Source organism: Gossypium arboreum, chromosome 11 (assembly GCF_025698485.1).
Source record: "Gossypium arboreum isolate Shixiya-1 chromosome 11, ASM2569848v2, whole genome shotgun sequence".
NCBI classification, from domain to species: domain Eukaryota; kingdom Viridiplantae; phylum Streptophyta; class Magnoliopsida; order Malvales; family Malvaceae; genus Gossypium; species Gossypium arboreum.
In genome coordinates this window covers 137,366,306-137,387,347 of record NC_069080.1, presented here as the reverse complement: position 1 = coordinate 137,387,347, position 21,042 = coordinate 137,366,306, and the positions used below count along the sequence as shown (strand labels likewise).

The 21,042-nt window shown below is 32.4% G+C and overlaps 2 protein-coding genes and 1 long non-coding RNA gene across 7 annotated transcripts; all 3 read right to left on the bottom strand.

Moving 5' to 3' along the window:
* Window positions 1-1,766: 1,766 nt before the first annotated feature.
* LOC108472386 (uncharacterized) lies at window positions 1,767-5,173 on the bottom strand. 5 transcript variants are annotated; one of them, XR_008274548.1, is made up of 5 exons: window positions 4,982-5,173; window positions 4,394-4,788; window positions 4,261-4,311; window positions 2,165-2,799; window positions 1,767-2,086 (listed from the first exon to the last, which is right to left on the bottom strand). It is a non-coding gene; the product is annotated as an uncharacterized LOC108472386 (long non-coding RNA). The 5 variants fall into 5 exon arrangements; XR_008274547.1 differs by having other exon boundaries at window positions 2,165-2,455; window positions 2,599-2,799; window positions 4,261-4,788; window positions 4,982-5,169; XR_008274549.1 differs by having other exon boundaries at window positions 2,165-2,455; window positions 4,982-5,163.
* Window positions 5,174-6,919: 1,746 nt separating this feature from the next.
* Window positions 6,920-11,897, bottom strand: LOC108479268 (alpha-xylosidase 1-like). The gene is given in 7 exon segments (XM_017781763.2): window positions 6,920-7,431; window positions 7,434-9,053; window positions 10,461-10,592; window positions 10,595-11,142; window positions 11,239-11,314; window positions 11,317-11,385; window positions 11,388-11,897. Coding segments are annotated over 7 exon segments (2,778 nt in total). The 5' UTR covers window positions 11,464-11,897; the 3' UTR covers window positions 6,920-7,174.
* Window positions 11,898-17,116: 5,219 nt separating this feature from the next.
* Window positions 17,117-20,845, bottom strand: LOC108473329 (uncharacterized). The gene is made up of 7 exons (XM_053022158.1): window positions 20,551-20,845; window positions 20,043-20,345; window positions 19,703-19,927; window positions 19,599-19,625; window positions 19,480-19,527; window positions 18,921-18,950; window positions 17,117-17,909 (listed from the first exon to the last, which is right to left on the bottom strand). The coding sequence occupies exons 3-7, from the start codon at window positions 19,880-19,882 to the stop codon at window positions 17,433-17,435; spliced, it is 762 nt and encodes a 253-aa protein (XP_052878118.1). The 5' UTR covers window positions 19,883-19,927; window positions 20,043-20,345; window positions 20,551-20,845; the 3' UTR covers window positions 17,117-17,432.
* Between the last annotated feature and the right edge of the window lie 197 nt (window positions 20,846-21,042).

Sequence of the window (21,042 nt, the reverse complement as noted above, 5' to 3'; positions counted from 1 at the left end):
AACTTAATACAACATGGACTAGAGGTGCTCACGGGCTGGGTCGAGTTCCACTAAAATTTAAGTCCATTTACTAGGCCCAAGCCCAGCTTGACTCGAAAAATGAGCCTAAAATTTTGCCAAGCCCCACTCGGATAAAAACTGGACTCGACTCGGCAAGCCCTTATTACTTTTTTATATTATTTTATATAATTTTAAAATATATAATACATCAAAATACTAAAAACATCAAAATAAATATTTCTCAACAAATTAAAATACATTTTAAAAATATGTAAACTTAAATAACACTAAGATAAATACAACTTAACAAGCAAATGCCTCTAACATAATAACAAAATTAACAAATGCCTTTAAAATAATAACAAAAATAACAATAAAATAAGTTTTATACAATATCCAAACAATAACAACAAAATTGTAGCAACATAATAGTAAAATAGTAGCAAAATAGATAAAAAAACAAGAAAATAACATTCAAAAACAAAAAAAAAACAGATTTTTTTGTCCTTTAGTGAATTCGGGCCGGGCCGGGCCAATCTGGGCTAAAAAAGCCTTACTCGAGGCCCGACCTGTTTTTAAATGGGTCTTATTTTTTTGTCCAAGCCCATTTTTTGAGCCTATATTTTTGCTCAAACCCTCCCACATTTCGGGTGGGCTTTCGAGCCAAGCCGGGTGACCTGACCCATGATCAGGTCTAACATGGACCTAAATCGACTTGTGAAATCATTTATTGTTATAAAATACTCTCAAAACAGAAACAAATTAAGAAGTTGATAAAGAGCCACCCACTTTTCATAAAAAAATAACTACTGGTGACTGGTGAAAATTTAGCGAATGACAATCACCGCCATTGATCCATCACAACTTGCGAAGACAATAAAAATACCTATAAAATAGATTTACAAACTAAAAGAGAAAAAAATATGTGGAGTGAATGAGAAGAAAAAAAAAAGAAAGAGTTGATGGGAAGGAAAAAAAATAGACGATAATCAACCTGAAAGTTAGCACCACCATTAAATAAAATAAAATATAAGAAACAAACTGTTTAAAGAAAAAAAGTATAACTTTTTAATGTAGACTTTATATTTCTTATATAATTAAAACTAAATTAAATAAATGTTAAATTAAAAAAATATAAATATCAATTTTGAGATGACACTTTTCATTTCAATCCACTATCGCATTTTGCCTATTCATTCTCAAATTGATGGGTTTTCCCGATTAATCTGTACATAGCCTCAATCATTGCTCGGAACGGGATAAAATCGAAGATTTTTTATCGACTCAGAGAATATAATAGGAAAGGTTTTAAGAATTTAGGATTAATTACAAAAATAATCATCTCTATTTTTAATTTCATTTTGATCACTTAATTGTTAATTTCTTCTATTTAATCACTCAATCTTTCAAAATAAAATATTTTAGTCTCTCCGGTTTGTTTTTGTTAAATGAGTGAATCAGATATATATATATATATATATATAAGTTAAAGTACTTGAGAGGTCCTATATTATAAAGATTAGATCAAATTAATCTTTTCTATTATTAAATATATCAATTTAATCTCCATACTATAAAGAATCAAATAAATGCAAAATCATAACGGTTTCAAAAGCCTCAAATTTCCAATCAAGCTCAAACTTTAACTTCTAACCCCTTTTAACTCGACCTAGATTATACCCTACTTATAATCATGCTTTTTTTTTTTTTTTGGGGGGGGGGGGGATGCCACTTTTTTGTTGGGTTTTAATTTCCTTTCCTCATCCTTTCCTTCTTTTGACTTCTTACTTTTATCAAGAAAATTAACAACGAAATTCACAAAACACAAACCCAAAAAGAGTTAAATGGAGGAAAATGAAGATATCGACAATCCTTCAAAGTTGAGTGTTCTAAAAGGCAACAGAAGATAAGTGACAACAATGAAAACCAATCAATAAAGTTCCGAAAGTGAAGAAGCCATCTCTAATGGTGATTTACCGAAGATTTTGCTGCAACTCTGCAAGCGTATTACACCTTTGATCAAAACCTTGAGCTTAGCCACATCTGGCTTCAGAATCCTCTGTTTCTTGGTCTCATTTGACATAATCTGCAAAAGCAAAAAGGGCATAATAGTTTTTCTCTAAGAGAATATCAGCATATTCAACTTCAAAGCCAAGCCTTTTACCCCTGTCGAATGCAGTCCAGATTGGCACACTTTCCATCTCTAGGATGGACCAGAACTTGGATACTGTTGTGTGAAAAATCAGTAGCTTTACCACAACCTTTTCTTATTCTGACAGCAATAGGTTCCATGTACTCCGGAGATTCCCCCAGTTGAGTGTTTTTCAATGCATTTGAAAGCCTTTGAAATCTGAAACATCCACTTTGGCATTGTGCCTTTCCATAAAGTTGTTTAGGCAAATTATCAAAATTAGCCTTTTCATTCTTCAATTGTTAAGGGCAAATCTCCTTGATCCTAATCAGGGGTAATAGGCTCATTAGTAGCAGATTCTTCTGAACAATCCAAGGAAAGGATGCAGAGAGCTAAAACAACAAAAAATACGCAAGTGTTGTAAGTTCAAAGTGATAGATATTGTAGTAGAGAAATTATACCGATACCTCATTTTTTCAGAGTCTAGTTGCCAACCCTTGAAATGTAAGAGAATACGAATAAACGATCGAAATGAAGAACCGTGCAGAAAGGCAACCCCAGACTGATCACTTGGAAAATTAAGAACCCTTGATATTGCAGAAAATAGAGATGCAACAGAGATACAGATGCACCACAAATTAATCAAGTAAGGTTGATTTTCCAGATCACTGTGTTAGGATCACAAAGATACTTTTACTATAATGGCAAAAGAACAAAGAATACAAAAGATGGAGATAAAAACTAAACTCCTAAAATCCGAAAACAAAGAACCTACAAAAGGTAAACCCAAAATTCTCTAAATGTGTTAATCTCTAATGGGTGTATTTAAGGTTGTAAAAAAGCTTATTTATAGGCTAAATTCATAGGTCAAATAATAATAAAATAATCTAAATTAATCATAGTTTAATTGAAATAAATAAACAGAGTTTAATTAGAAGATTATTTTTTAAATTTGACTGAAAATAAGAGTCATATTTAACACTTTGTTTTGTCATTGTCATTAAGTTGGTTTTTATCATGATTTTCCAATGCATAAATATAAAACTACGTACAAATGTATATCATACCCCTCTCCTCTTGTTAGGGGCTCTAAGAACGACTCGAGGCATTGATGCCGGATATATACGGCAAAAAAACAGAGGTCAAGACATGCATTTTCAAGTTTGTAGCTTCAAATGTATAAACATGCAAAAGTGTTTATACATAGTGCGTAGAAAGATTCTAACAATATATACAGTTTTCAATGCAAAAGTTCATGCACAATTGGAGAAGCAGGGAGAGTCCTAAACATTAGGTTATTTGGTCTGATATTAAGGGCTAGTTTAGCAACGCTATTGAAAAGTACTTTTGAAAAGTTTAATTTAAAATTTGATTGTCTAGCATTATTGTTAAAAGTACTTTTGAGAAATAAAATTTCTATTTTAGACATGTTATTATCAAATAATATATATACATTTAAATACTATTTAAATTAATTAATATTATTATATTTTAATAAGAATATAAAAATTTATTATAACTTGTTGTTAATATTTTAATATATAAAATATAGATTTTAAATATTTTTAACAAATAAATATTAATCATTTATAAAATTTAATTAGAATATATAAACTATATTTTAAATATTTAAATACAATCATTAAATATTTGTAAATAGTATTTTGAAAATTTTTTATTTTTAATTAATAATTTAAATACATTTATAATTAAGCACGAAGAGAAAAAAAGAAGAAATTACTATGTAATTAGAGAGGTAAGCAACAAGAAGTGCTTTCACTTTTGAAAAATTAAAAATTTCAGCTAAAAACAATTGTTTAGCACAACTTTTCTTCCCTTTTGGAGCCAGAAGTGCATTTTTTTAAGTACTTTTAAACAGCCCTAAAACTCTAGGTTGTTCGGTTTCCACAGTTTGCTTAAAGTGTCTGTTTGACGCATATTGTGATAGGGGTATCGAATATCACCATCAAAGATTCTTCTGAATACATTAAGAAAACTAAAAGAACTAAAAAAGTTGAACATTCATTATCAGGCATGAATCCTTTTTCGAAACTCACTACGACCAAATCAAAGTACTAATGTGATTTATAAATAAGATGGGTTTATAGTATATAGTATAACGTGCATACCATATTATTAATGAAGGTAGCATAGCTCTCTTGCTTCTTTTTTTTCAACTCCTGAAAAATTAAGTCAATTAGAAAGTTAAATGAAGATACATATAATGAAATCAAACTAGGTAATTAAGATTTAGATCTGAACATCGAATATCTCTGCCACGGTAGATCAAACTTCTATTGTTTTTCGAACAATCTCCACTTCGACTCAGCTTCTGTTAAAAAATGAAGTCATTGAACTTGTTCTTGGAGATTAGTAGGCCTACAAACAACTTCAAACAGCATGAGAGAGACATCTAAAGTACAAAGGAGACGAACTATCTGACCGACGGAAGCAAAAAAAGAAACCGGGAAACGATCTTGCTTCATTCCACAGTTCACCGGGTATCAATGGAAGTTCGTTCATCACTCTGTACTTCAGACGTCCCTCTCAAGCTGTTGAAGATCCAATCGTAGTTCCCACATCAAAACCCCAATTGTTGCTAAGAGGCCAATCCGTGTTATTCAAAAAACTGCCATTGTTTACCATTTTGTACAGATCTGGGAAATTTAACTCAGATCAGATGATAAATCGGGGAAAAAATCAAATGAAAATCACAGAGCAAGCAAATTAACAACACAAAAATGTTTTTTTTTTCAAACAAGTGATATAAAAAATTATAAACTAAGGAAACTCAACGATTACGAAATAGAACCAATTAAAAGAAATTCTGCAAATTTCAGTAGTACTCACTGATAGAGGAGAGGAGAGGAGAGAAGGGGCAGCTGCAAAGAGCAAAGCTAATGAAATGAAGCAATTTCTAGAGGTAGGGTTTTCATAAGATGGTTAATTTCATTATTTAATTAAATCTCGATGTCTGCTTAATGGTTTAATATCAGCTTGGATCAGATTCTGAGAAGGAAATACAACCAGCTTACCATTTAAATTGGAAAGGGATAATATACAATATGGTACATGTGTGGATTTAAATATTCAGTTTGGCACCTAACCACTTTTTTTTTCCAATTCCTTACAGGTTTTGACTTCAATGTTCATCTTAGTACCCAAGTTTTTTCCAATTTCACAGTTCATCCAATTTATTAGCATTTTTGTATAAATTTATTGAGTTTGAGCAAAAATTATGTATAGGGATAAATAAATTTAAATTAGTCATTTACAAATATGAAAGAGTTTGTATAAAATTTGTGACACATATTTTAATTCAAATTTGAGATTTAGTCCTTATATTTTAATTTGATATAACATGGTCCTTTATTTTTACAATTTTAATTTGATATAACATGGTCCTTTATTTTACAATCACATTAATTAACCCCAAATAGTATCTTTACTATTCTTGTTAGAATATTGATGTGAATTATTCTTTAAACACTTTTTTAATACACAAAGAAAAATTATATTTCAACATGTTAACTTCAAATGAGTATTTTTAAAAATAAAATTTGCATCAGTATTTTAACAAGAGTAATTAAAACCGTGGGCTATTTAATAAGATTATAAAAGTAAAAAACTAAATTACGTGAAATTAAATATAAATATTGTATCTTATATTTAAACATAGTAGAGAGATCATAACCATAATTTGACAAAATCATTTAATGTTTGATTTAATAAAAAATCAATAAAGTTATTATAATTATTTTAACAATTATATATTAAAATTTTAATAAACATTTAATAAATAATTGTTATACTTCTACTTGGCTTGGACACATGACACGGTGTAAAATTACTTGAAAGGCATTCGTGGATGGCCCTTTACCTCATATTATCCGACTAATACGTTTTATCTTCTAACAGACTATCCACTTTTTAGCGGGAACGCGTTTATCTCCAAGAGAGGACCAATAAAACATACCATCTTCATACTATCTCAACAAAGAAAATGTCCCTAACTGATCACACAAGCTAATCATCACTATCAAATCAAAGGCGTCCCCTGTAAATACCTAAAAGAAAACGAAGGAATGATCTATTCCCCTTTCAGCATCCATAAATGTAGGTGCAATATACGAGCTTTAGATCTTTGTCTTCGGTGATTAGGAGGGCATAGATTTCAAAGCTTTCCTGTAGCTTAGCTTGTAAAAACCATTAATGGACATGCCAACACTGTTACTGTTCAACAATGAAAATGGAATAAAAAAATGGTACATAACACCATAATCGTCAACCTTGTACTCCCATTTTCATGGACATGTCAAAGTTCTATCCAACATAGAAGTTCAAGCCTGAAAGTTCCACCATTAACGATTTCTTCTTGTCAACCTCATCTTCAACATCCTGCAAATGCATCTGTTCCATTGAACTCAATTCTATGTTGGAAGCACCATTGGCTACTTGACTTCCATTAATTTCAAGTCCAGATGTGTCTACACTTCCACTCAATGTCTCAATCCCAACACTGTTATTTTCTCAATTTTCCAACCTTCGTCTAAAGCAAATTTACCCTCCTGTTTGAAAACTGACGATCTTCATCGGTTGATTGGGCTTTTGAAATATATGTCTTTTTCTTTTTGGGTACCTTTCAAAGTCCATTCAAGCAGCAAATCAAACAAGCAACTTATTCACAGATATTGGATCATTACGCATGATAACGGGATTTATTTGTGTTCATCGGATTGATCATTTAGCCCAATAGACTTTGAGCCTAAACCCAAGATCTGTCCTGAATTAAAAGAAATAAAAATTGGATTTCAATTTCCAAAATTAAAAAACAACTGAAATTATAACATCAAATTTGCATTACTGCCACCAAGGCACCAATCAAGATTTGAACCCTTCTTCTTTTGGCATGGAGAAGGATGACTGTTGCAGTTAAAGTTCATCGCTTCACCATGACGACCCCCCCCCCCCCAAGGCAATTAAGACAAACAGTAAACCATCAACAATGAAAATGGAAAAAAAAAGTACATAACACCATAATCATCAACCTTGTACCCCCATTTTCATGGACATGTCAAAGTTCTTTCCAACATATAAATTCAAGCCTGAAAGTTCCATCATTAACGACTTCTTCTTGCCAACCCCATCTTCAACATCCTGCAAATGCATCTGTTTCATTGAACTCAATTCTATGTTGGAAGCACCATTGGCTACTGGACTTCCATTAATTTCAAGTCCAGACGTGTCTACACTTCCACTCAATCCCAACACTGTTATTTTCTCAATTTTCCAACCTTTTCTAAAGCAAACTTACCCTCCTGAACTTCTGACCAGATCTTCACCGATCCCTGCTTCAATGTGGCGTATAAGTCAACATATGTTGAATACCCGTTTCCGAGTTTCATTTCTGGAAGCTCGTCATTGTCGAGATAAAGGTTGCCTTTGGCTTGTGCTTCGCTAGCCCCGGCAGGGAAGGTTACTATAAGAGTAAATGGTGTCATTCTAGCTTCCTTGGAAATCATTCCTCCTTGCTGCATTGGTAGTATGGTGTTTTGATACAAATGTACATTGACCACATGCAACGGCGCATCGAGCATGAAGTACTGTCCCTTTGACACTATGGTTTGTGTCATATCAAAGAGACTGTACCAAGAACCGGGCGGGAAGAGTGCTTTGACTGATGTTTTCCCCTGCTCAAGCACTGGAGACACCATGAGACTGCTTCCGAGCAAGAATTGGGTGCTCAGCCCATAGCACTCCTTGTAAGCAGGAAATGAGAAGAAAAGTGGCCTGGCTATTGGTGCTCCGCTTGTATGAGCCAAATAGTTGAGTGTGTAGAGGTAAGGAAGAAGTTTATACCTCATACCTAGTGCATTTTGAGCAGATTTGGTGACAGTCTTCCATTGATAAAGCTCCTGCCTTGGAGAATAGTAATTTGCATGATCCCTAGAGAAAGGGTAAAAAGCACCGACTTCAATCCAACGGTTACACAACTCTTCAGTTGGGGCAGGATAGAACCCACATATATCTGCACCAACCATTGGAACCCCAAATATACCAAAGTTCAACACTGTAGTTATAGAATACTTCAAATCTTCCCAAGTGCCCTTATTGTCACCTGTCCAATGAGCAGCATATTTTCCTGAACCAACATATGTAGATCGTGATAATATAAATGGCCGTTTTCCCTCAAGCCCTTGGAGTGCTTTGTGAGTTGCTATGGCTTGTGAAAAGCCGTAAAGACTGTGAGCATCGTACTCTAGAACACCGTTGTAGTGAACCGCGCTAGTGGCAATAGTTTTGAACCCAACAGGTACCTGCAAGCCTGAAGCATTGATCTTGTATGGTGGATCGTCCCACCTCGTCTTTGTTATGTTCTTGCAGTCCAAGCAACAAATCCAACCAGGGCCAGTCCCACTCGGACACTGCTTGCCTTTCGGTATCGTGCACTTCCCAGAACAGAAGTTCGAAGCTTCATTCATGTCGATCCAAAGCCCATCAACAGGGACCAGTTCATGGAAACGTTTGATTTCATCACCCCACCATGCAACAGTTTTAGGGTTGAGGAAGTCCGGGAAATTAACAGCCCCGGGCCACACTTGGGCCAAGTAAGGCTCACCGTCATACTTGATAAATACATCGTTGGCAATGCCTCTTTGGTATACACCATAACTGGAATTAACACCAATTCCAGGATCAATGATGACAATGTATTTCATGCCTCTGTTATGTATTTTGTCCAAGAATGCAAGAAGCTTCGAACGAGGGTAGTTTACGGGGTTGAGGGTGAAGTCCTTATGGCCATCCATATGATCATCATCATTCCAAATCACATCAAGTGGGATCTGGGCCTTCCTGTAATTCTCAACTACATCTTCAACTACAGAGAGGTTATGGTAACCCCATCGGCATTGGTGAAACCCTGTAAATCAAATTCATAGAAACAAAGAGAAAAATGAATATATTTTATTCATCTCAACGTCATGGTAAGATATTACAATAATCCTCAAGCATCCTCCTATTAGGAGTATCTCCAAACCAGACAGAGGAAGCTTAATGTTACACGAAAACAAAATCTAATAACCAATATAACAAAATCTAATAACCAATATTATATATGTTGTTCACTTCTTTTTTAACTTGGTTCCATTTATCACAAGACTGAGAAAAGAAGTCCATATCAAGTATTGGGATGAAACACTGCAGCAAAATTTCATGATAGCATCGAAATGACGAGACGTAAATGCAAGGATTCCTCTATAACTCTAGTAAATATTTACTATTCTAACTATAATCCATGACAAGCAGTGACAACGTCACATGCTATTGCCATAATACAAACACATCAGTCAAGATCATGGGGATACATAATATATCACATGTATTCTCTGTTTGCCCAAGCATTGTAAAAAAAACACAAGCCTCACAGGTGAGGCGTACCTGTTTATTATACGTTAAAAGGGTACCTTTGTCGAGGGAAAAGTACTAGTTTTTAACTTTGATCATGCATCTACCGACACAAAAGGTGCTATAACATGAAGGTAGAACACAAAAGTTCACTTTACATACCCCATAGGCTAGGGACCATAAACTGACCATGTGTGGACACCAGACACACTACTTGAGGGTGCACCTAAGGTTAGCATCAAGTCAGGGCCTAATAATTAATTGCCCAAAGCATTATGATAAGATGACATAGTGCCTATCTAACTCACGTAGTCAAGAAGGTGAAATATGAGAAAAAAACACACTGCCTCATGGGGGCTTTTACTAAATTATTTATCTAACAACTTAAGACCTAAAATGCCTAAAGTCATTTCATCATTGATTAATGAAAAAAGATTTCTTAAATCTAGAAAGTTGGTTCTGCATAATTATTAGACCCATATTGATGGGGACTTTAAACAAAGAAAATAAAGTAAAATTTGATGTGGGACCAATCCACCTAACCAAATTAAAATGGGAATAAAATATCTTCATCTAAATACATTGCCACGCCCTACATCTCTGAATCGTCCATCCTCATCACATTTAAAATCTGTGGTGTTGTTTTACACCGACATATTGCCCTATTATGATTCAAAATTATGCAGCATATGGTTTATTTAATGCAACATTTATCATCAAAACCTAACCTTTTCCATATAAAAAGGGAATATTAGTCGTATCATAAAAGATTGTTTTTGAGTCAATTTCATTAGATTTAGCTTGAGACCTTTTTCTATTAAACCCAACACAATTTCCACAGTGAAAAACATAAACAAATACTTAAAACAAAATAGGAAAACATTAAACCTAATCAATGCAAGTGAGAAAATGAAACGCATACCTAGAGACCAGTAAGGCATGGGAGCTGGCCTGCCGATAAAAGAGGTGTACTGATCAACAACGTCAAGGGGAGTGGGGCCAGAAAAGAAGTAAAAGTCAAAAACACCACCAATAATCTTATACGTCAACGAATTCCTTTGTAAAACACATCCATGCCATTGCTGTTCAACAAGAGAACAGCATGTGCAAATGGCTCACCACCCACATTCCTCAAGTCCATGTAAACAGGGTGGGATCCGTACAAATCAGTGTTGAGGTTAATAGCCGACACATCGGTTGTGTACAACGTGTATGGGTCATTGGGATACAGCTTAATGCCATGCGGTTGAGTGTTCTCTCCAAGTCCATACAGTGAAGCATCTTTAGGCAACTGTGTGGATATCTCCAAGTACTGGTCCTTAAACACCATTTCTCCGAATGAGTCCGACCCACCAGAGCTGGAATTGAAAAGGGTCTGCCCATTTGATTTCCTTTTCACCGCAAAGCTAAAAGGGTCGGCTGTGAAGCTGAATATGAGCTCAGACCCTGCAAGCTCCGACACTGTTAAAAGGTTCTTTCTTGATCTCCCAATCGTTTGCTTCGATGCGGGTGGTTGCTCCCTTGGTAAAAGATTATACGGAACTTCCCATCTCTGCTTCTCAGCATCTGTTATGTGTACCCTCAAACGATCTCCCGTCTCATGCCTTTAGAAACAAAAAAAAAAGGAAGAAATTTTGATTAAGAGGAATGTAAATGCAAAAGAGGCAAAGATTAAGAGTAAAACTAGACTGATGACTTACTTGACATAAAGTTGCAAGAGAGGAATATCAGAACCATAAATGTTGTTCTTTTGCTTGACCTGAAGGTGACCCAAAAGCCACCATCAGGGGTCTCCTCAGCTGAGATCAAACGGTACCCTTTTCCAACTTTAGTCGGAACAGAAGAAACCCTCCATAGAAACATGATAATAAAACCAGAAGAACATATAGGGAACTCAAAGAAAGTAGTGAAGCTGGAGAGAACATTGCTTAAACAATGCAGAGAGCAAAGAGTGTTAAAAGGACTATATATAGGACTCACTGAATGAAGTAAGTGGCAATCATTTGATGCATGAATAGGGTGGTCTTAGACACGCTCAACAAAGCCTCCTCTCTACCGTTTTGCCTTCTCAAGAGAACCCAAAACGAAAACAAAAGAAAATCGAATTCGATACTGCTAGATCTAACAGAAAAAAAAGATGAAAAAAAGGATTAGAAATCTATGGCTCTGATTTTTCTCTCTCGAACACTAAAGCCCTAACAAAAAACCAGCAAGAATAGCCTCTTATCGCAGTGTTTCGAACAGTAATATAGAGCACACCACCAGAGTGAAAAACAGTGTAAAAAATAAGACCGACCAACGAGGATAACAGAGAGACACAAATGTCAATGGCAGAAAAAACATCATAAACAATTATTTAAAAAATATCTTCAATTAAATAACATAATAAAAACCTAAAAAACAAATTTCATTTTAGAGTGAGAATTCAGTTGAAATCTAAAAATTTTGAGTTAATTGAGTTGATAAATTATAATTTAGCAATTAAACTTAATCTAAACTGTATAAAAAATTTCAAGTCGAGTTAATGAATCTTATTAATATACTCTATATTACCTTACATAGATCGATTATTTAACTAGAAGATAAGGTACATGATTATTTAACTATATAAATTAACGAGTAAATATTTATTAAAATAATATAATTTTATCAATTTTATTCAAATTTTGAATAATTTAAATTATGTAATTTATATTGAATTAAATTAAAATTTTAATTTTTATTCAATTAATTCTAATAACTCATTACTTCAAAAATTAAAATTATTTAATTTAAAATTTAAACTTCTTATTTAATTTTTCGAGTCGATTTAGATTTTTCTCACTCTTATTCTATTTTCCTAAAATTGAGGAAAAAATTAATATTTATTAGTTAGCATTACCTGCTCTCTCAAATCAATTACCATCTCATGCGGATCATGTTTCGCTGCCCTAACTTTTTTTTAATTTGCACGGGGTTTTTTAACTAACACTTCTCACTCGCTATTGGGTATCCACGCTCGCATGCCGCCTTAGGATTGGTCTAGTTCATGGCGTGTTTCACACGCCTTAAGTGAGAGAGTGAGGGTAGAGCTTCTGATGTCCGCTTCTCTATTTTAGTATGAACGAAGCGCCGCGATTCGGCAACGTATTGGTGAAGGGTTTTTTATTTTTTATTTTTTTGGCGTTTACAACAGGATTCCCTTAAACTTGGGTCTAGGGCTCTACTAAATTACGATATAACCACTGACGAAGTGACGGGGTTTCGTTTCTTCTACGGTCTAGGATTCCTTCGCCTTTACCTTATCTGAATTCCCTTTTTATCACTTTTAATTCTTTAGGGAAAATCTCCCTATTTTTCTGCTATTTTACTTTTCTTTTATATGTATGTATCGTATGATGCATGTGATCATCAGCATCATCCACCTAATAAACATGGTCATGCATGGTCACGTGACTTGTGATGACAATTAGCAAGCAATGGACAGTATGCTATTTGCATTATTTTATAATGATTGGGGGATGAATTGATTAGGGTGTGGGTAGGCATTCACTGCCGTAGATTTCGATGCCAACATTATCACATGCAAAAAAATTAGGTAGGCTAAATAAGTTGATTTTTTTGAAAATTTAGGAAAATAATTTTTTTTTTTGGTTAGCCATTATACACATAAAAAAATATTTTTTCATATCTTGGTTTCTTTGGTATTAGTAAGGGACAAGGTTGGTGATATACTTTGGTCCCAATTCTTGTTTTAATTGATTCATTTTCTTTTTTGAATTGTTGAGGATTGATTCGTATAGATAAGGAGATAGTAAAAATAGAGATGAATGGACGTGAATATTTTTCATAAAAAATCCTCAAAGAGGAAAAAATCACAGGCAAAAAAAGTATAAACTTTTCACTAAATGAGCAAACAAACAATAGTACAATATGAAGAAAATAAATCTAAATGTACTAAACGTACAAACCCAAAACCCCAAAAATAAAGTCTTAACTCGAGAACAAAATTATCTTCATAGTTACTATAAAATTCTTACAAAAAAACTTATATGCGACTATATCTTGCCGCCCCCAAAGGAAAAGTCCTTGTTGATTGGTATGTCAAAATAGAGATACAATGACCCATTTAAATAGACTAGATTAGAGTTTTAATCATATTAAAATATCCTTATAATAATCAGAGTTCAGCTGGGAGAACACAGTTTTGCTTGAAGTTTAAAATGTGGCTACCAAATAGGAGAACACGTCGTGACGTGCCGACTTTCCTCGTCACGACGTCGATGCCACATTTGCCTAGGGTTTACATCATGTTGTCCTGACGAGCCTTACCTACTTGTCACGATATCGAGCTTGTTTTGACCCTTCTTCGACTATTCGTTGTTATTAAGTACTTGCAAACTTTCCAATAAATACGAGTAACACCCCACACGAATAAACAAATTCATTTGTAGTTCATTCCTTTCTTGCTATTACTATTTTCATTTATTTTTCTTTGATGAAAGAGAAGAGAAAAAACAAAAGAGTAGGATGCAAGAAGGAAATTTTGATTTTGTTTTTGAAGAAGAAAATTTGGTATTATAGTAACCAATAAGGACTTGTGACCCTTAAATCATGTCATTACTTGCCCCTAATAGGTCCACATTTGCCTGTAATCTGATTCTATTTTGTCCTTTAAGGGCATCCACATGTGTTTTCTATTATTATGAAGGTCACTTTTTCTTTTTCTAATTAATAATCTATACTTCCTAAAAGAAGAAATATTTATATATAAGTTTTTAAATATTTTTATATAAAATATTCTTTTTACTCAGGGTGACTTAATTTAGTATAAATAAATATGTTAATTTTTATAGATTAAAACAAAATATTTCAATTGTGAGCAATTTAGAATTCATATTACAAAAGTATTTATCCCAAACATCGTTTGTTTTTCTTCTTCTATTTTAAAATTACGTCATAAGTTTTGATTATATTTGTTTTTTTTTGTTCTGATACAATGTTTAGAACCACTTATAATTTCTTCTTAACCCATAAATTAGAGGATAATGCGCCCACATTCCAAATGAACTAAGATTCAATCCATAACAATAGTAAGTTTTGATTATATTTATTTTTTGTTTTGATACAATATTTAGAACTACTTATAACATCTTCTCGACCCATAAATAAGAGGATAATGCGTTTCAACGTACTCGAACCCACATTCCAAATGAACTAAGACTCAATCCATAATAATAGTAAATTTTGATCATATTTATTTTTTTGTTTTGATATAATGTTTAGAACTACTTATAACATCTTCTCAACCTATAAATAAAAGGATAATACAACATACTTGAACCAATATTCTAAGCGACCTAAGATTCAATCCACAATAACAGTAATAATAGTTTAATAGAGGTGTTAATAATAAATAATCTGAGATATGAAGCATTATTATTTAAATGCAATTACGTGCCTCGATTGGTTACGAAGATTGAAGAGTTACTCTCCCCCAGATGTTTTGCAAAGTTCGATGTCTACTGCCAGCAAGAATCAAGCATTAGGATATTAGATGTGAGACAAAAATCTTCTTTGGCTTATGCACACTCTATTATTTTACTTTTTAATTTTAAAAATATGTCCTTCTCTGTTTTCAATTACGTCCCACAAAAGAAAAGTTAGTTCATTACGTTACTTATATTTTGTTGTAGTTATAATCCACATCAATAATAGTAGTAGAAATAATCGCAAAGTAATAAAACAAAAAGAATATATAGATTTTACGTGAAAAACTTTTATAGGGAAAAATCATGAGTAGAGAATGAGAATTTCACTATGTTGAAAAACACATAATACAAGAGGAGTTCGACTACATCTATTTAAGAGCTAAACAAGTCTGTTGTAATCAATACTTAATAGAAGAAGTATAGTCCTATTCCTATACTAATTCAACCCTTAATACTTCGCCTCCACAGATTTCCCTATTTTGTCTCTTTATTTTATTTCTATAACAAATGACGGGATTCAGGTTACACAACTCTAATAATTATCATCTTATTTACGGATGAAATATAACGTTGAATCGATTTTAAAAGAAATTTTAAAAGAATTTTACCTTTTATTTAAATTTTTTTATGTAACTCGACTTTTAATTTGATTAAAGTTCAAGATAATTATTAAATACAAAACGATACTGTAAATAATTATATTAATTAAATAGTTTTTATTTTTACATCTATAAAATGAACTTGACCGTTAGAATACAAAGAAGCAAAAAGAAGAAGATCACAAGCTTTCTAATTTATGATAATCGAGAATTGGGAAGACAAATTAGAACAGAAGATGTAGGAAAGTTGTCGAACATGTGAATATTGTAAGAAGATTAAGAGATTGTAGGGGGAAAAGCAATGGAAAATGAAGGTAGATCCTGTATCTGATCCCACTCTTGTTTGTTTGTAAATGTAGTGTTTATAATTTAGTTAAAATTAAATTTAATTCGGTTAGGTTAATAATTTTTAAAATTTTATTTATCGATTAATTCGGTTAGAAATAAAGTAATTAATCGAATTAACGAAATAAATAATATATATTATATATAAGATATTTTTATATTAATAATGTATTTTTGAACTATTATTTTTATATTAATAAAAATATATGATATATTTTTGAACTGATAAAAAAATGAAAATTATTAATATATATTTTTATATGTTTTATACTTATTTTAATCTAAAGATAAACATAGTGAATCTAGCAGATCTGGAGAAGAAGGTAGAGGAAGAGTTTTGTGATAAGGGGAAATGGGAACCGTCTAGGAAAAGTTGTTGTAGATCTGACGGGCTATTCGATTCTCAAGGGAGCGGTCGATTAATGTTAGTTATTATTAAGTCTGTTTCTTTTTAGTTTCCTTTCATTTCTTTGTGGTTTTTATTTTAGGCTTGGGTTGATTTGTTTTGCTTTGGGCTTGAGTATTTTTTGGTTAATTTGTTGTATACGTTTTTTTTTTTTTTTTTGAATTTCAATAATATGGTAAAACTCGAGCAACCAATGCGACTAGCGTGACTTGAATTTAAACCATACTTAAAGTAGTGAACACCCTTAACCATCAAGTCATCACATAGTATTCTTATAAGTTCTTACTTTGAATTAATAAAAACCTTGCCCTTATTTTATTAGAAAAAATATTAATTTCAATTAAATCGATTACTGCATCATTTCCTTAAGTTAGTTATGTGGCTTCAAACCTCGGAACTCGAAGCACTATTTGAAATATTAGATTTTATTTTATCTCTTACAAATAAAATTTATCAAATTTTATTTCAAAGAACATTATATTTGTTATATAAAATCTTTATCAAATTAAAACTTAATAACCTCCCTTTTTATATAACAAAATATTTTGATAAATTTTGTTTTTAATAAAATATTCACCTTTTAAAAATTAATTTCAATTAAAGGCTCGATTTTATTTTTAAAATTGGCCACAAAATTGTAGAGATTAATTACCAACAAATTTACTTTTTCTCCCTTTTATTAAATCAAAACAAATCAAAGTAAAGCTTAAAGAGAAAGAAAATGGTTTGTCCAATAATATAAAGCAATGAACTAACATTTGAAATAAGAAAATAAACATTTAAGGATCTCAAAATATTAAGTAATCATTAAAGTGCAACAAACATAGAGATAGGAAAACAATGGAAAACATCCAAAAAAACCATGAAAATCCATGAATGCAAAATGAGTCCTAGCTATCTTGAGGAGGCTGTGGTGGAGGGAATTGAAACATATAAACGATATGTTCCTCCAATGTAGACATCCCAGCACCTAAGCATACTAAGTAATCATTAAAGTGCAACAAACATAGAGATAGGAAAACAATGTAAAACATCCAAATAAAACATGAAAATCCATGAATGCAAAATGAGTCCTAGCTATCTTGAGGAGGCTGTGGTGGAGAGAATTGAAGCATAAGATAAGCGATATGTTTCTCCAATGTAGACATCCTAGCATCTAAGCCTCGAACTTCATCACGGATGCCACTAATATCATCTCTCAAAGAGCCAAGTACGTTGAGTATAGCTAAAGTTTCGGCAGAAAAAATTGGATCTTGTGGTGGAGCTTGCGCGGGAGGTGGAACCGAATTTCCTCCTTCAACATCTTCACCTTTATTATCGTGGGGTTCGGCTTGAGCAGCCTTCACCCGTGTATCGGTGCAAGGGTTGAAATTTTTGTTCAATGCTTGTTGTAAGCCAATGAAGTCTTGAACATTCACTTTGTTGTCGTGGTTGGCATAAATTTCGTTTTCCAACTCATTCATTTTAGACCATAATTCTTCACAAATTAGCAAACTTCCATGATTATCCATTGCAGCAACTTCTTTCATCCTTGGACATACAAAATAATACTGAAATAAGAAACACGAAAAAACATGTCATAATTTAGTAAAAGTACCCCTATACTAGGAGTGAGATTGTATTTTTCCTCTTTCTATTAAAAAAAGAGCAAATTAATCATTATGTGTTAAATCAAAGAGCAAATAAGTCATTTCTGTTAAAAATTCTATCTATTTGTACGGTTAAAAATTGACATGGCTAACGAAATAAACATACAGTGACACGTGACATGCCACGTGTACCTCATACAGGCATATAGAAGCTAGTTTTTAAAAATAGAAATGGATGAAATTTTTAATAAAATAGCCAATTTACTCTTTGATATAAGTATAAAGACCTCTATGATACTTTTACTATCATAATTTAAAAAATATGATAATACTAGTGTTACCTTTTGGGAATATGGATTTTGTAGTTTCGATTTCTTTTACTACATAAATTTTTATAATATCGTTGTGTATATGATTATGTAGAAATCAAGTGGGATTCAATGTGTGATTTTGTACTTAAAAAAATAAAAACATGAAATTTTAAACCAATTCATATTATGGATTTTGAAAAGGTACATAATTTGATACTTGAATTTGACACTATTTTTCAATATGGAATTTTTGTTATTTTTAGTCTAAATTGGTACTTGTATTTGACAAAATTTATATATTTTGGTATTTGAAAGTAATGATGTTAACTTTTAATCTTTAATTCGGATTTTATGATTAATTGATGAAATTTAATTGCTAATTATAAAATTTTATCAAATCATCTCTAAAATCTGAATTAAGCACTAAAATTTAACACCATTACCTTTGGTATCAAAACATATAACTAATTTTTGTCAAATATGATATCGATGCATCAAAAAATAACACAAGTACTATATTAGAGAAAAATATTAAACTTAAATATTATGTATTAAATCATTTGATAAATAATATTTATGTCTAATGCTATTTTCGAAATTCAAGTTTTCAAATCTACCGATCATCACCTACCAATTTCATTTATATGTATATATGCCATACCTCTCTTTGTAGAGTCGTCAGGTCATAATCCTGAAATTTAGGAGAAATAAAAACAAATTATTAAAGATGCAAATAAGGTCAAGTCTAAGGATAACTTTAGATATTGAGACCTGAAAAAAGAAGATATGGGTAGACAACAAATTGATCAAGAAATATGATTCAACATATACAGTATTTTCAAGCTATGTGGCTTGATGTTGGTGTTTGACACATTTATGAATATGGGTTTAGAATATAATTTTCGAGATTTTTTAAAATGTATGATTTAAAAAAAAAAAAAGTAAATATGTCAAGATTAGACGTGAACTTATATAAAAACATTTATACTTGAATTCAACTAATATAATTAAAAATGACTTCTTATTAAATTTAGAAAAGAAGTGTATATTTTCAAATACATGAATACGTATTCAATGCATAAACCCGAAACCAAACAAATAGCTGAAAAAAAATACTTTTAGCTATGTCTAAAAACAAGTTTAGTGGATAAGGACATGGGACTTTATTGGTACTATGCCCTACTATATTAGTTAATATCAATGATAAGAAATGTGCATACCTCATTATTAAGGTAGATTGCCTCAAGGTTCTTTACTTTGTTCAACTCCTGAAAAACCAAGTTAAATCGTTAGATCAAGAGGATATCGAACTCAGTAATTATATTGTTACTGTGCTTACCTCAAGGTTGTTTGCTTTGTGCAACTCCTGAAAAACCAAAGTTAAATTGGACAATTAGATCATGAAACCAAACTCAGTAATTCGATTTGTAAACATTAGCACACCTGTAGTTGTCCATCTACATGATTGAGCCTCTCTTTTAGTTCGAGCAATTCCTGCATTGCCCCATCCTCTTTTAAACGGCCTGCCTTGAACTCGGTTAGGATTTCGCTCCTTTTGTCCTTAATTTTTTGGAGATCAGATAGCAGTGGCCATTTCTCTTCAATTTGCTTGATGATGGACATAACTTCTGGACAGTTACTTAGCCGATCCCAATGTTTTTCCTTCACCTTTATGTCATTAAATATACACAAAGCAAGTGTCAAAAGTAAGAGAGAGAAAAATCTCTCTCATGGTTTTTGCTTCAGTTGATGTGAATGGCTAAGTTCAGTTAAGAGAATTTACTTTACACGCCCTTCTGTTGATTTGGTCAGTTAAGTTTTTCCCACTATGCTCTACAGTAAGCTCTCCCACACTCTCTTCTCCACCGGTTACCCGAGGCAGGCACTGTTTCTTGATGCATTTTCCTTTTCCTTTTAGCTTTCTGATTTCTTTTCTTCTCTCCGGTCAACATCGAGCTTGAGGAATTCACCTGATAATGATAGGCCGATGGTTGTCCGTCAGCACCATTTGGCGCTCCAGGTGTGGGTGTCGTAACGATATCCCTATGGCCTCTGAGACTAGACCAATTCGTCATCTTTCACGGATCTGAAAATTTTAACTCAAATCAAATTTCTGAATCTAAAACAATCAAAGTTTTTCCCAATTTAGAACAAAAATAGAAACAAGCAAGCAAGTGACAATCATAAACTAACAAAATTTGCTCAAACGGATACGAAATTATAAATTTAGCAAAAATCAAAGCAATAGATGTACAGAAAGTGAGAGGAAATGAATTGAAATAGCAACTCACTGCTTTGATGTGGTGTAAAGAAGAGAAGAGAAGGAGCTGCTGCTGCTGTGTTGATGGTGAAGAAATGATGAAATCCATTGGAGAGAAAGATCTTAATTAAATACAGGCTTAAGAACTCGATTAGAAAGTTGGAGCGAGAGTGAAGACCAGGGAAGCATGACCACATTTGACTTTTGGTTAATAAATTACTTTTAACATCCCTTTATTTTTTGAAATTTAAAATTTAGTCTGTACTTTATTTTTAAACTTTGAGATGCCACAAAATGTAACACCTCCCACCCATTCTACGGTTGGTACAGACAGAAGATGCTACCAGAACCTATACGAGTCAAAATCCTCAAAATCATTGAAGAGTTGTAATTTAAAAATACTTTTGTTAAATCGTTAAATCAAATTTGAATTTTTGGATGATTTTAAAATAATATAAAATCATTTTAAAATGGTTTGAGGTGGGTTGAAAGACTTGTATCGGGTCTCGAGACATTGAAAAAG

What these genes read in the sequence shown, in the direction of transcription:
- LOC108473329 (XM_053022158.1), bottom strand. Translation starts at nt 19,882, where the DNA reads ATGTCCATCATCAAGCAAATTGAAGAGAAATGGCCACTGCTATCTGAT. An exon ending in ACAAAGCAAACAACCTTGAG is followed by an intron (nt 19,528 to 19,598) that starts GTAAGCACAGTA and finishes TTGGTTTTTCAG; the next exon opens with GAGTTGAACAAAGTAAAGAA. An exon ending in CAATCTACCTTAATAATGAG is followed by an intron (nt 18,951 to 19,479) that starts GTATGCACATTT and finishes CCTAAATTTCAG; the next exon opens with GATTATGACCTGACGACTCT.